General features: G+C 34.4%; 1 protein-coding gene across 3 annotated transcripts in view; it reads right to left on the bottom strand.

Moving 5' to 3' along the window:
- Nucleotides 1-4,841: 4,841 nt before the first annotated feature.
- LOC149808455 (cyclic nucleotide-gated channel rod photoreceptor subunit alpha-like) overlaps nucleotides 4,842-16,032 on the bottom strand; it is a 201,900-nt gene continuing 190,709 nt past the window's right edge. For all 3 annotated transcript variants that reach the window (XM_089977561.1, XM_089977570.1, XM_089977579.1), the window contains 7 exons: nucleotides 13,754-13,863; nucleotides 13,004-13,073; nucleotides 11,547-11,602; nucleotides 10,599-10,747; nucleotides 9,693-9,751; nucleotides 9,011-9,046; nucleotides 4,842-8,342 (listed from right to left, as the gene is read on the bottom strand). In XM_089977561.1, coding sequence (XP_089833687.1) covers nucleotides 7,776-8,342; nucleotides 9,011-9,046; nucleotides 9,693-9,751; nucleotides 10,599-10,747; nucleotides 11,547-11,602; nucleotides 13,004-13,073; nucleotides 13,754-13,863 — 1,047 coding nt within the window. In that variant the 3' untranslated portion in view covers nucleotides 4,842-7,775. The remainder of the gene's footprint in view (nucleotides 8,343-9,010; nucleotides 9,047-9,692; nucleotides 9,752-10,598; nucleotides 10,748-11,546; nucleotides 11,603-13,003; nucleotides 13,074-13,753; nucleotides 13,864-16,032) is intronic.

Here is a 16,032-nt window from a genome sequence, read left to right as displayed (position 1 = left end):
TGGATGGCTCTCTTTTCGCCGACTGAATGCCCGGTTCAAAACAATGGAGAAACTTATTCTTGTAGCACTTTTTGCGGATGACTTTGCTCTCATGGCACACACGGAAGCAGATCTCCAACATGGTTACTCGCTTCGCGTAAGCCTCGAGACTCCTCGGACTCACTATCAGTCTGAACAAGACAGAGGTACTTCACCAGCCTGTCCTAGCACAATAGCTCGCCCCTGATTGTATATATGGAAGACAGCTGTCGATCACTTCAAGTACCTTGAAAGCATCATATCTTCCGATGGATTGCTAGACAAAGAGACAACGGCACGCATCAGCAGCTCCGGTCAATCACAAGGACGTTTCCGCTTTCGAGTGTTGAGCCACAGGAATATCAAACTGTCCACCAAGAGAAAGGTGTAAAGCAGTTGTGCTAACAAGCCTTCTATATGGGTATGAGACCGGGAAGACGTACAAGAAGCACATCAAGTAGCTTGAGCGCTTCCACACGAGAGCCCTTCGCTGGATTATGGGCACTAGATGGCAAGACAGAGTGACGAATCTAGAAGTGCTAGATAGAGCAGGCTTAATTAGTATTAAAGCGATGGCCACGAGACCCCAACGCCGGTGGATGGGTCGTGTCATCGGTATGGAAGAGTCTCGAATGCCACGTCAGATTTTGTATAGAGCTCTATATAGGGGACACAGAATAATTGATCGCCCAAATGAAAGGTTCAAAGACTATATCAAGGACAGTCTGAGATGCTGCTCCATATATGTAACAAACCTTGAGTCCTGCGCCAAGGATAGATATGGATGTTGTTAAGCTGTTAGTAGTGGTTGAAAAACCTTCGAGGATGAGCACAGAACGAAGGTCGCCGATGCCAGGGAACGCAGGAAGGCTTCGACATAAAGAACCAACTCATGCCTCCAGTGTACAAACTGCTCCTGGACACGCACATCTCATATCGGACTCATCAGCCACACGAGAACCCGTGAGCGAAAAGCAGCGCAGGATTGGCTTTATCTAGCCCTTATGGTCAACCAATGAATATATATAAATGTACTGTGTTGAGTAAAGTGATGAAGAGGGGCGAGAGCATATTTACATATTCCAACTCACTCGTCCCTGGAGGAAGTATTTCCTCTCCTGAGGCAGGTAAAATGACTAACTGAATGTTAAATTCAGTGTATATAAAATGTTCTGGCTTATGTTAGATACAGGTGGTGTTACCATGTTGACAGACGTTTTACATTAAGAAATGAATGGTTCATGTGTATCTGGTGTTAACTGTATGCCCCTTTTTGCTGTGATTCGAAATATCACATCCATCCGTCAATCATTGGCTCTGGTGTTAATTAACTGTATGTCCCCATTTGGCTGTGCTTTGAAATGTTGCATCCATCCATCAATCAATGGCTCTGGTGTTAACTGTACGTACCCATCTGGCTGTGCTTCGAAATATCGCATCCATCCATCAACCAATGGCTCTGGTGTTAATTACCTGTATGCCCTCATTTGGCTGTACTTCGAAATATTGCATCAATCCGTCAACCAATGGCTCTGATGTTAACCGTATGTCCCCTCTTTGCTGTGCTTCGAAATATCATATCCATCCATCAACCAATGGCTCTGGTGTTAATTAACTGTATGTCCTCATTTGGCTGTGCTTAGAAATATTGCATCCATCCGTCAACCAATGGCTCTGATGTTAACTGTATGTCCCCTTTTCGTTGTGCTTCGAAATATCATATCCATCTGTCAACCAATGGCTCTGAAATTTAGTTTCACTGTGCCTTGCTGATCACTCATTGTTTCCTAAATCACACCTGCGTTTTGACGCGTTGCACTAAAATGATTCACACTTGAATACTAACAATATTATCATGCTTTCCGTTTATATGTTTAGTAAATTCCAACTTCAAAGAAACAATGTAAAAAAAAATGTAAAGGAGAGTTTTACATAGTCTGAGCAGGATTTTTTTCGTTTATACACACTACATTATGCAAGCAGATATTGAAGTGATAAGCTTTTCCTTTCTACATTTTTCTGTTTGAAGATTACTGAAAAAAGGTGTTTCTCGGAACACGACCGTGTCAGTGGGTTTGGGAGTAAACAATCATGTTTTCAGCGTAACACGTCGTTGTAAGGCAAGTTTACTGCAAGAGAAGCCGAAATCATCTAGAAGGTGTTGGAATCAATAATATCAGCCAGCATCACTATTAAACAAGTTTCAAAACTTCAGCCTTTGATTTCATCAGTGACTCTCTTATTAAAAATAGTTCCATCTTGACTTGTAAGTTAGATTTATTTACCATGAGTTACTAAGGTTTATTTCTGGTAGTACTTTAACAAATCTAAACCTTGTTTTATACAACATTTTACCAGATAAATGTATTATTAAATTATGCGTATATTTAAGATGTAGTTATTACGTATCAAGGAATTGTTAATCTCAGTGAGAAATACATAGAAAAGATGAAAATATTTGCATATCTTCGATATTTTCTCAAGGCATGGTTTCCATGGCAACTAGTACGTGTACACAAAATCTTAACTCTTACATTAAATCAAATCCCTTGATACGTTTAATGTACATCATTCCAATACAATAGAAGAGGAGGCAGGAATAGGCCATTATTCAATATAGTGCTGTACATTGACTTTTACTTCATAGTTTGATCACCTACGTCTTTCTTGCTTTAGCCTGTTCTTATAAGACAACCATTTCTGACCCAATGACACTATGAAGGAATTTTTTTCTGAGTGCACATGGGGTGTATGTCTCATATTAAGTTTGTTATCTTTTTAAAGTGCTTATTCGTATATTATTGATGCATTTATTTCTCGATGAATAGACTGCTCTGGTGGCCTAGTGACTTGAGCGTACTATAATCTGCCACACTGCAGACATCGTAGTGATATGGCTGAAACATTGTTACAGCTACGTTAAAAGTCCATTTCAGTCACACGCACACACAAACGCACACACCTCAATGAATTGCAATCGTGTGCAAATGAATATCATTTTTGATACTAAAAGACAGGGCTAAGAACAACATGCTGCGTATGGATTGTTTCATAATATGACTAATAATAATATCCCACCGATATTTGCCATAAATGTCCTTAATCTCCGATTTTTGATAACGTATGGTAGATAAAATTAAGTGAATTTCACTTTGATGTGCAGCGAACACATGCAATAAATACATGAAAACGTGTTATATTTTTATAGACAAAGTTTATAACGTGTTATATTCTTCATAGATACGGTTCTCTTATATGTTATATATATATGTGTGTGTGTGATTTGGATTTTTAACGTAGCATTAACAATTTTTCAGTCATATCGCTACGATGTCTGCAGTGTAACAGTTTACAGCGATGTGTATGGTAGACATGTAGCATGATGTCCCACCCAGTCACATTATCCTGGCACCAGGCCGACCAGTCCTAACACTAACCTCTTAATGCTGAACGCCAAGCGAGGCAACTATTAGTATCATTTTTGTACGTCTTTGGTACGGCTTGACCGAGGATCGAACCCACGACCACCCGCGTCCGAGGCGGACGCTCTAACCACTAGGCTGCCGGAGCGGTTATGTTTTTTTGTTGTACGTTATAGCATTATTGCCTGCAGGCATGACTTTTGGTAAAATTAAAAACTGCTGATGGAATAATGTTATCGGTAAAGAAATTAATGCTATTCAGTTTTAATCACTGTTTCTCTTCATAATTGTAAATTATAATATCGAAAGAGCACACATTTAGGAAATCGCTGAGATTTCAGTTATATAGGGATGGGGAATCGAACGTATCAGATGCTATGAACGATGATTACAGTATAGTTGTTTTTGACTTATAATAAAACTATAGTAAATATTTTCAGTCGTGTTCATTCACCTTTATTATCCGTATAAATTGCCCTTGTAGTGTTGTCATTTTCCAGATAAAAATGTGGTCAATATATGCAACGTTGAATGCTTATAAAGTCTTATGTATAGGATAAATTCAAATACAGTTATTGGTTGCAATGATGATATTAAGCTAGTGTTTCAGTTAGAAATAAATTGAGGGACGTGCACGGTTGTTACCGTTTATCAGGAGATGCTATGTCAGCGGACACATTCCTGTCATGCGCCTCCTTTTGACGTGGAATGAACAGTTATTGAAAGGCTGTATATGGTCTTTGTATGCCGTTAACATGATATTATTATTTTTCCTGATGGTATATGTTGTAATGTTTGATATTATAGTGCATGCTGTAAGGGATGGCTGTAAAAAAATGATTCATGTTTAACGTGTATGCCTATTATATTGTATTGTAAAGCAAACAGGTACTCGTATATATGATTACAAATTACCTATAAATAGTATCTGTACGTTATATAAGGCATTATTACATGTAGTACTTATATGATTTATGGGTAAATTGTAAGCAACAAGACGGGCCTATTCGGTAGGTAAAGCGTTTCCTACTGTATCATAGATAACAATGGCGCCTCACACGCCATATTTCTTTTAAAAAATCTTTAAAATACCTGTACTTTATGTCTAATTAAGATTTTAAGTAAATACATGAGTGAAATTGTCCTCATTAATACATGCATCTTGCACCTCTGATATAGTTAACAAATGTAACAATTAAACAGTTTGAATAGTGTTTACCGTACAAATTGAAATGAAACGGAGTTGATCACATTCTTTTCTTTGGTGTAGCACTTTTAGAATGAGGCTTCAAAATACAAGCAGTACTTACAAGGCTTTTGACCATGTAAATCCAAATGTTGACATAAAAAATGGAAAACGGAGTGGAGAGAAGGTATAAATCTACAAACAAAACAAATCAATTCGCAGGAACATTGTAATGGTAAAGAGATTCTATAACAATGGAATTTAAGTCATTTAGCACAAGAACTGATACATTGCCCACTTTGTATATAAGTAAACACGTAAATTTGTGCCGGTAGAAATTTAATTACAGCTTGAATAATTTCTCACTAGATGTTGTTAGTTACCTTATAGTCATTGTTTTTGCTCGTGAGGTTATTTCAAGACTTCATTATTATAATTTTTATTTCGTTTAGGTATATAAATCAATTCTCAAACGCACCACATCATTCCTGATCCAGCTTCGATAATCACTTGATTATTATCAGTTATTGATAGTACGTAACAAGTAATGCTTCCGCTGCACACAATGTAATTTGCCAACTTGCAATTTTTCTACAGTTGATTATTTATTAAAAATTCATATTTGTCCAGCGTGTGGGGTTTGGTTTCCTTTATTTAACACAAATTCTACTTGTTGCATTTCTTAGGTGTATTTGATTTAAGGTATATTTAATTTAATTGTTTGTAAGTTTTAAAAAAAAATTATGTTTAATTTCGTTACTGTTAAATTATTGTATCTTTGATTACTAGGAACTCGTAGTTTTTGAAAAAAAATTGACCTTGACTCTTCAGTTGTAAATATCTAAAGCTGACTTAGTTCCCGAGTTTGGTTCAGATATCAGTGAGAGAAGCAAACAACTTTTTATTTTTATCTTTATTTTAGAGCAAAATGATTGGTTCTTGTCAATGGACGACGTGCTTTTTATACGTATCGAAGACTCTGGAAAGTTGACAGTCATCCGGGAATTTATTTTGCGTTTCGAGTTCCTGTATAACCATTGTTTATCGAGATTTTTCTCAGTTGGGCTTCTAAACACTGGAACGTAAAGGTGTTTCTTTTGTTGTGCCATTTCGGGAATTACAGTTTAATTTTCATTCAGATTATTTGGACTCTAAAGGATAATTTTTTTTCCTGGAGAAAGTTGAGTGCTCATACAGAACTCTTGGACAAAGACATTTAGTTAAATTTTATTGGGAAATTCAAATACCGGATTATTGTTTGTGAATAACACAGAAATGCAGACCTTACAATACCGCGAAGGGTACAGTATACATCATAGCATTCCATCTTGGATTTTTGGTCGGGGGTCGAACTTGAATTCATTGTAACATTTTATTATTAGGACTTCTAAAATTTGATTCGTGGATTTTTCTAGGATTAGTTTTTGTGGTTTTATTCTTAAGACCGTAACTTCTTATTCTTTTCATTTTTATAGCTGCTTTTTCCAGGGAAAGTTTTCAAAATTTGTTGTTTTCACACTTTTTTGTGTTACTGTTTATTCAAGTATAAACATGTAACATAAGATATTACTAATTTGTGTTGTGAAATTTGAGATAAAATCATAAATATGATTACGACTGTACGATTCTTAATAATTCTGACAATAAGAGCATTTACCCCATTCCACAACTATGTCTGGAATACTGCTTAAAGAGTGCACTGGAAATGAAAGTTTGCTTATAGATGATGGAACATAGTTTAGTACGACAATGTCAACAGTCATGACACTTTTAAATGTGCAGAAACACTATTCTGTACGTACACTATTAACATTTATTTCACGAATATCATACAAAATGTTTCCTTTGAAAATATTAAATTTTCAATAGATTCACGATAGTGGTGCCAATTCACACTGAGGTACTGGAATAAACATTTTCAGTTGAGATTTCTTTACTGAAGGATCATTTTGTAACTTTTATTACTCCATGTGATATATGTTGTGAATTATATTACTGAGCCAATCATCAGCTAATAACATAATGTTATCGTATGTCATATACAAAGACTATATGCGCCATAGATATTAGGCAATTTGTTTTTTTTAGTATAGGATTTTTGCACTCACTGCGGTTCCAGTGATGTAATACTTGACACACGTTTTTGAAAGAAAAATCAACATATGGGTCCATTATTGCTCCTGCAGATGAATCCAGATTTAGAATCCGAACAGGCTGATGTAAATCATCCATGAATTGTATTTCTTGTACAATCTCATATGTGGCAAGTACTTCTGGTGTTTCGGAGTGTACATCATTCATGTGAGAGTACTTGAGGCTCTACAAACCTGTATGTACATTAGTATTTCTATACACGAGATATCGTCGTATAAACAGATACCTCGCATAAAAAGTATGTTGAATACATCTCCAAACTTGTCCTTCCTTAAACAAATGAATGCTCCACTGTCAATCAGATATATTTTGGAAATCAAATATGTATTTAGCATCCAAACATAGTTAAAACATCAACACATGGCTTTAATTTAGCTCATTGATTACAAAATTAAGGTTGAACAAAGTTTCTCATCTGCATTTTCTATAACATAAAAGCATATTATTGAAGCAAGAAATGTTTCTTCCAGAGCTTAGATGAATGTTACAAATGCAAATGCGTTTAAAATGTAATTATTTTGCTGTTATTTACAATAACTGGGTGATTTGCGTTATGTACTTCATGAAAGGAAACAACAAATTAAGAAGATAACAAAACATGGCTCTTTCTGTCTTTGGAGAGACTTAACATAGTCATGACAGTTAAAATTACAACTCACTACAGTCGTGGCAAATATTTTATGCATAATAGAATAAGGTACACACCTTCAATTAATGTCAATGCTTCATCTGGTCCAGACATAAAATCGAACAGATTTTATATGAAAGACTTCTGTAATACATCAAGAAGGGATTTGTGTTATGTTCTGTTTTAATCACTATAAGTGATATAATATCCACTGACATTTCTTGTTTCCCTTGCTGTGTCAAAGCTCAGGGTTTCGGTATCGTCATGACCAAGTCGACACAGTTCCTTTACTTAGCAAAGCTTTGAATTCTTGAAAGACTCTTATGGCAAACTTATAGGTTCTAAAAACATTCAGTTCGCTATTATTCTATTCCATGTCACTCGAATCATATTCACTGGCTTCACTGTTCTCTGAATTGTATGTTGACCTATCTGATTCAATTTCCAATAGATCTGCGACTATGTCTATTGAATCTAGATTGTCTAAATCCAACGTGTTGCCAGTTTGCTCCTGATGGTCGAGCACTGAAATGCATATATCTGGAATGGTTCGTTCCAGATGTGGGACTGACACTGGTAATGCTCTAAGTTCTTTTTGTGAATCTGAATATGCTTGGACTTGTCGTTTTAATTTTCGTCTGTTACTCATTGAGTAAGAAGGTTTCAGATAGCTGTTACTAGAAGAAATTTCATTGGCTAATAATTTGGAATCTAAGGAAATGGCACCGCCAATATCAGGCGAATGCAAAGTCCGATTTAGTATGCTATATCCATTTTCTTGGCAAGATCTTTCACTTTGGTGAGAATTATCTGCGTGCAGACTGTCAGGCAGAGATGAGGATTGCCTTATGCTGGACTCCAATGCATTGAGTTTCGCTTTAGTGCACTCGTGTTCTGCTCTTTCAGCATCTAACGTGCACTGTAGCTCATCACACTGAAGTAAAGAATTTTAAACAAAAATTATTAACATGCTAATTATTATAAAAGGTAAAAAAATAGTGCAATTTGAGACAATTCATTGCAAGAATGTAATATTCTTAAACAGAATGTTTCTCATTTTAACAAGCTGTAAAAGTGAAAAGTCATCGGAAGTGTCTTAGTATGAAAGCAGTTTCTTTGGACAGCTAAATCAAAACTTATGCTTCAAGTCTATACTAGAGTCAGAGAAACAAAAGTAAAATGACAGAAACAAGACAGATATGTCTCAAAGTGTCACTATTGTCCAACATTAGTAACTTGTAAACAAAGAAATTCAGCTTAAAACCAAATGTATGAAATGGCTGTTATTTGAAGTTAAAACTGTTTTTAGTTTTTTTTAAAAAAACTTTCTTTTGACAATGTCCAAGTTTAAAAAGAAACTCTAAAATAAGCAAACAATCCTACACATTGTAGATCAATACTAGGCCAATTACTGCTTACCATACACCATGAAAGATTTTTTTATTAATCCTGTTTTAATTGAGTGGCAATCTCATTAAAAAGGATATTGGTTAGCCTAGGTATGGATAAATGGATGAAGGGCCACACAGATATGCACATGTATAATGCAAAAATAATCAATATGTCTAGATTGTGCTTATTTAACACCAATAATTTCGTTACCTTTGAGGTCAACTGATCATAGGTTCGCTTCATTACCTGCAATACAATTCACAAACCAATGCAATTTAATGTGTCTTTTGGTTCTCTATTTGTACTGGGCATGTTAGAATGTGGTGCAAACAATCCATTGACGATTTTTTATTATATATATTTTAGTCACTTGTTTATATAATATAGGTCTGAAATCAATGAATTACAAAAAAAGTCAAGTCTTTTCACATTATACCAATCAGTATCGTTTTCTCAGCTATTTGACACGCACGATAATGCTACTGATTGTCCTCAGCACAACAAATACATCATTCAATATAGTACATTCTAAATGTCCGCCACACGTCATCTTCCATTTTGAATCTTACTGGAGTGAAATCACATATTAAAATATTAGTCCCGTATTTAAAGTCGGAATAAACAGAACATAATAATATCATTTAGAAACCGTATTTTATGAAATTGGAAACGAAGTCCAAAGGGTCTAAAGATTCTCGAATTAAAACTATATGTATGGAAAGTATGACCAGCATCAAATTAAAGAATGAAACATTTAATTCAGGAATTTGTCGTTAATGTTGACCTTTACTACTTGCAAATTTAGCACAAATTATTTCAGATACACAACTGTGCAAAAATATGATATTATCTCAAATAAAAATCAGTTTGTTTATGTGCTATGGGTACCTACTTGGCTATGAAATGACTTGAGTTCATCTAGTGCTTGGCGTAGTTCTGTTACTTCATTATCTGCAAAAACATAAACAATATTTACATTTTATCTCAGTAAGAAACTTGATAAACTAATTTCTTCGGAATGAAGCATACACCTATTAAAGGCATGATATCTTCAAATCGTTTTTCACTGGAATAATTCCATTCAATAATATACATATAGAGAGTCTGAAAGCGTTAACTTTTATGGAAAGATACATTGTAGCCATTTTGAATTTGAATTAGAGATCTGAACTCTTAAACATTTAAGTTAAACCTGTTTATGTTGTTAAGGAACATGTAAAACTCAAAACGACATTCAGAGAATGATAAAGTACCGTATCTTCTCAATCAGCTATGGTTTATAACATTTATCTCGCCTTTCGTGGAGAACAATGCAAGACGATATGACGATGATGGTATATGTTGGTGACAGTGGTGGTGGTGATTCAATATCATGGTTTTCTCAGAAGAAATCTTTAATTGTTTGTCGGTTGTGTATTACTCAAAAAGGTGCGAAATAGTGTCCCACAACAATCTTCAACAAATTATTTTTTATCAGTGGAAATAAGTTTAAAGTTTGAATCCTGTCCATTATAAAAGTAAAACCTTTTAGATTTCAAACCAAAACATTACAAGCCCATACTCACCATTAACAGCTCCATGATCTTCCTTGAATAATGTACACTCATATCGCACAATTTAATAATTAGTAGTGATTGGACTTATAGTCAAAAGAATGCAAATATCTTAAGCAGCTTTTACCACATCACATGACTCTGTTATAATTAGATACAAAATAACATAAAAAGTCGCATATTAAAAAATATAATCCCGTATGTAATTTGTAAATTTACATTAGCATATTATTTTCAATACGTACGTTTAGAAGACAGAAGTTTCCTGAAGCTATCTGATTTTACTAACTGCTGAAGAATATCCTTCTTTTTCTGTGGTGCATCATTGACACTTTGGTCCAATGATGAGGATTCATCAACCGTTGCTGTACGCACTTGTTTTGTTTTATTCATTCTGGAATACAATACACAACCCAATAGGTATATTCTTGCAGTTCCATGCTCAATACATTAGTAAATATTCTGCGTCAATATGTCGCCATATGTAGTAAGAATAAAACTCATGCTTGTACAATAAATAAGATTAACATTTTAAGAGTAATTTTATTTTCATGTAAAACCACCCACCTTTTCCGACATCTATTTACCATGTTAGTTATATTCCATGGTGTGTGTGTGTGTGTGTGTGTGTGTGTGTGTGTGTGTGCGAGATTTGGATTTTTAACGTAGCTTTTAATACTTTTTCAATCATATTACTACAATGGCTGCGGTGTCGCAGTTGATATCGATGTCTTGCATTGGGGCATCATGCCGCAGACATGTAGTATCATGTCCCACCCAGTCATATTGTCATAGCACCAAGCTGACTAGTCCTAACACTAACCTTTTAATGCTAAGCACTTAGCAACGCAGCTGTTAGCACCATTTTTATATCTTTGGTATGACTCTATTTCATGGTTTTAAATCTCGATCCTGAATTAAAGAGTTGTAAACCATTCTTAATGTACACATAGGCAGGCAGGATAACAAGATTCTTGCTTTTCTTCCAAAAAACCACAAGTAAAAAATATGGCATATTTTCAACAAATCACAAATATCAATAGTAATGACTGGCTTAAGATAACTTTCAGATGAGAAAAATATTGATAACAGTTACTTTCACTATTGGCCATATAAATCAGTGTTGAAAACACTTCTGTTGGTATCAAAACAATGCTAGGGCTGTATAGTCATTTTAAAATAGTAGATATTACCTTTCTTTTGCCTGTGCTTCAAGTATCTTCTTGGCTTGTGGATATTCAACGAGTGCCTGACAGAAAAAATCTAACACTATACAAGTTTTCAGAAATGTTTCGCTATTGCTGCTTTTGCAAAATATGAATTTCTGGACCTAAACGTAAGATTTAACCATGCTTCTATGTCTAAAATGCAGCGGCGACACTGTATATTCATTGAGGAGGCATCTTTACAAACAACCATTATTCATCAAAATCAAAATCAGTTATAATCAAAGCAAAAGATAAAAGAGATTGAAAGACTGAGAGTATATTGTCATATGAAAATATAATTATTTCTTAAACTAATTGTTAAATAGCAGTTGAAATAGTTCCACATTAAATGATGTTTCAGTTTCATGTGTCAATATTAAATAATGTAAATAAAATGGTAAATATTAAGGTTATGCTAGTCTTCAAGAAGTAAATGTCAAAGCTAACTTAGTCCCTATGCTTTCATAGGGAAGTGTGTGTGTGTGTGTGTGTGTGTGTGTGTGTGGTTGTCAATACTGTAAAGATCAGTTAGATTAGTTAACAACAACTGTATACAAATGATGTGAACAAAAGATTTCTTGTCGAATTTGTTGAATCTGGGAAAATTCAAAAACAAGCTCAGAAAGGTAGAACTTATTGTTTTGGACTTCGAATAAGGTAATATATATTACATGACTTCAAGTGTTTGGACTTCTAACTACAACCTTTGATTGCTGCCTAAACTACGGCATTCAAACACGAGATCTTTCGAGCTAATGGACAGGACATAACGTTGTGACATCTATTAGGATACATACAACGTTTAAACAAACTTTCTAAAATTAATACCCTCATGAAATCTTTGATAAAATAATTTATTTACATGGGTCAGTGCAAAATGTTAGTTTCCATCGAATTAATACAAAATGGTCAGAGTTAAATCGGGACGTACTACGAGTTTCATGGGTCACAGATCTCATCACTTTTCAGACTCACCTCGTACCCCTAAAGACGACGATGCTTTTTCACAAGGAATATCATTGATTCTGAACTGTACGATGTCACATGAAGATTCAGCCATCCGGGCCTCCATTGAGGAAGTATTCCGCCTTTTACTCCCAGAGTCTTGCCTATATCCCATACACCAACACCAACCTGGACAAGAGTACCAGCTTCTGTTGGTCTTAGGACAAAGCATGAGGAGCCTGCCTTCAAGTTTCTCTCACAGTCAGGGACAGTTACAGACATTCTGAACTGTCTTCACCAACAATTACAGGATCCCAGCGAAATCAGGCTTTTCTTGACATATAAAGCCTTCTATCTGACTTCCGTCGGCATTTCTACCGTTGTATATATACAAAATCCGATGAAGGATATTGGAAGTTACTCTGACCATTTTATATTAATTCGATGGAAACTAACATTTTGCACTGACCCATATATGCAGCCAGTCATTTACTTACAGACATAAGGTCCCGCCTGGACAGGCGAAGCAATTCAGAGAATCCGACTGATCGCACATCTGCAGTCCGCCTGTAACAGTAGCATAAATGTTTTCACTTTACATATAACAGTTATCAAATTTTAAATAATGCCGGACTTTATTCTCAACAAAATTGCATGGGAAAATAAAATGACAAAAAATAATAGTAAGGCCTGCTTGTGGAATTCACAATAAAAGCATAACTTAAGAACACGTTACCCTGAGACTGAGGTAAAGTGGTTAAATCATCATAGCTTTATAATGAAATATACAATGTATAAAGAAAATTCATCAATGAATTAAGAAATATAAGCTAATTGAAAGAAATGAAATAGGTTATCAATTTGGTTTGAATGCAACCTTGATCACATGATTAATAGTGACATGCGAGCTTACATCAGGGTGAATTTTCTTATTTTCATAATGATTGAATACAAGTATGAAAAATATAATTCGAGAGGTTTAATACATATTTTGTATATATTTCTAGAGCAATCGTGATCTTTTTGTTACTTTATTAAATTTGTATTACTTTCTCTGTTCCTATCTGCTTTAGTTGAAATATGTTGGCAGTTATATTTTTTATACTGAATCAAATGAATAACAGTTAGATACTAACTCATCGCATAAGATACATGCTAGTGACATGTAAATCAGACCTCAACCTTTTTATCTCAGCAATAATTTACTTGGATAGTTCTAGCGATTGTGGCTTAAGTTATATACTAACCGATTTTGGCCTTCATCTAATTTAAGTAGACTTATTTCCCCAAAGTAATTTCCTGGAGTGAGAGTCGCCACAACCATTCGTTTTCTTGTGTTTGCGTTTGGTACAAGAATCTAATAGAAAAAAATATTTCAGTTTACAGTATCAATACACATCGATAAAGAAAAAGTCATGAAACTCAAAAGATCAATATTTCAATTTAATATTAATTCATTTACATGAGGATTTAAATTGGTGAAAATGTAACAGCTATGGCTATTTATAGCACAGAAAAATTAGCGTATCGCGGTATGTCATTCAAACATAAGTTCCAAGCATAATGACAGCTTCACAGATGAATAGGCAAAATCTCTGTCTCCTATGAAACTGCCATTATATATCATTCACAAATTCAAATTATCACAGCGTCAACATTTTTTAACCATATCTCATGAACGTTTCAGTATGCACTCTATTATTAACACTAATGCTAATGAGTCGATGGCAATATTAAATGCTTTGACTGTATCTGCTGAACAATGCTAATGACTTGTATGTGTTTATGTCTGACTGGCGAAACGTCGACTGCAGATTTGCGCCGCTAGCAAATTATGCAGACATTCGTTGATATACAAATTCAGATATAAACTAATATTATATCTGTAGTAGTTGATCTTTTGTGATATCAAGGGAAAAATCCTGAGTACAACATATCAATGCCCATTTAAAGTAATTATTTCTGAATTCCACATTTGTTTCAAAAGCCATTTAAATAAAATGCACAGAGATATGGATGGAAGCTGAAACCCTTCAATGTCTGGTATGTAGCTTCAAGCTTTATTTGTAAGTCATTTATGTGACATTGAACCTAAAGTACTTACACGTTAGCAAACTTATTTTCTTACTTAATCAATAAATGATTGTCATGAATCACATCACCTACTTAAGTTTAAAGGTCAGTACAAAGAATATAATATAAATGGATTTAGACTTAACAGATATGTCTTTGCAAGTTAATTGGACATGTTTTGCAAATTATTCATCAGAATTTTTTAATATATGTAATGATATTGCATGTATTATATTATTATGTACATTTAAGTTATAATGTATGATTGATCTTGGTCAGTAATTAATATCTGGGCCAACATGACTACTCACAACGTTTGGTTTTGCTTTTGCAGACAATATATTACATAACTAATAGCCCTCCATGAGTTTTAGATTATATATTAAAATCATTAATTAGAGAGAAACTAGTTTATAGATGTTGAGTTCAATGTCTAGCTTTATTTAGAAATTAAGAATGTTCTAGATGCAACTTGTTTAAGAATTTGATGGGAAAACGACCATCATGCTGGTTTTGATATTATGTCTAAGCTTTTTATATAAATATTTTGTACTTTAAAATTACTCATTCCTACCTCAACATCCAAAGTGGAATATGTTTAATTGTTATGTTCAGTTTCAATTTGAGAGGGTTTATTTATTTAAAATATTTGCTGGAGTTACAAAGTTCCTTTTAATACCTCTTCGATATATACCACTTTTGGAAAGATTCTGACCATATTGAAGGACATTCTTTTGGATTATATCATTGTGATACTTCAACACTGTTAACAAGGGTCGCCATATTCCAGGATATTGGTAATTCAGCACTTTCAAAACTGGAATTCATTTGGATCACTACTTAAATTCCGTTTGGAAGATTTGAACTTTTCAGATAACTTTAAGGACTATTTTAGATTTAATTCACAATACTGTAAGTTCTTTTTAAATGTTCACTTTTGTATTCTATGGAAACTATTTTGTCTTAGCAAAATGTTTCTTTGAAAATACTTACCCAATCATAATACCTTATAACAACAACTACGTCGCAAATACAGCCATTCCATATACTACTTTTACCTGAAGGGAGCTACAAGTTGTTTGTCGAGCAATGTGGTCGGGCAGAGTGATCTCCCTTCTCATTTAAGACTTTGCGGAAATGAATAAGGATATTTCAGTTATTACTGGAGCTGAAGTACGCCCCCTATGCATGTGACCACGTTTAGGCTGGGAGGGTGTATGTGTATTAGGATTGGGTAAATATTTTCGAAGAAACATATTTTACATAGAAAAATTGGTTTCTTCTTCGAATACATTACCCAATCATAATATTTTAGGAGAATAGGTAAGAGGTAGAGGGAGGGACACCATCTTATCCCGGAATAAAATCCAATCCCCTAAGTTGAGAGAGACAGCTTCTTGGTAACACGACTTGAGGGGACTCCATCTGTCGGGGCGCGGCTACAAAAGGGACC

Source organism: Sinohyriopsis cumingii, chromosome 1 (assembly GCF_028554795.1).
Source record: "Sinohyriopsis cumingii isolate HCF-2022 chromosome 1, ASM2855479v2, whole genome shotgun sequence".
Classification (NCBI taxonomy): Eukaryota; Metazoa; Mollusca; class Bivalvia; order Unionida; family Unionidae; genus Sinohyriopsis; species Sinohyriopsis cumingii.
The sequence above is the reverse complement of the archived record's forward strand: the minus strand, read 5'-3'. Positions and strand labels throughout refer to the sequence as shown.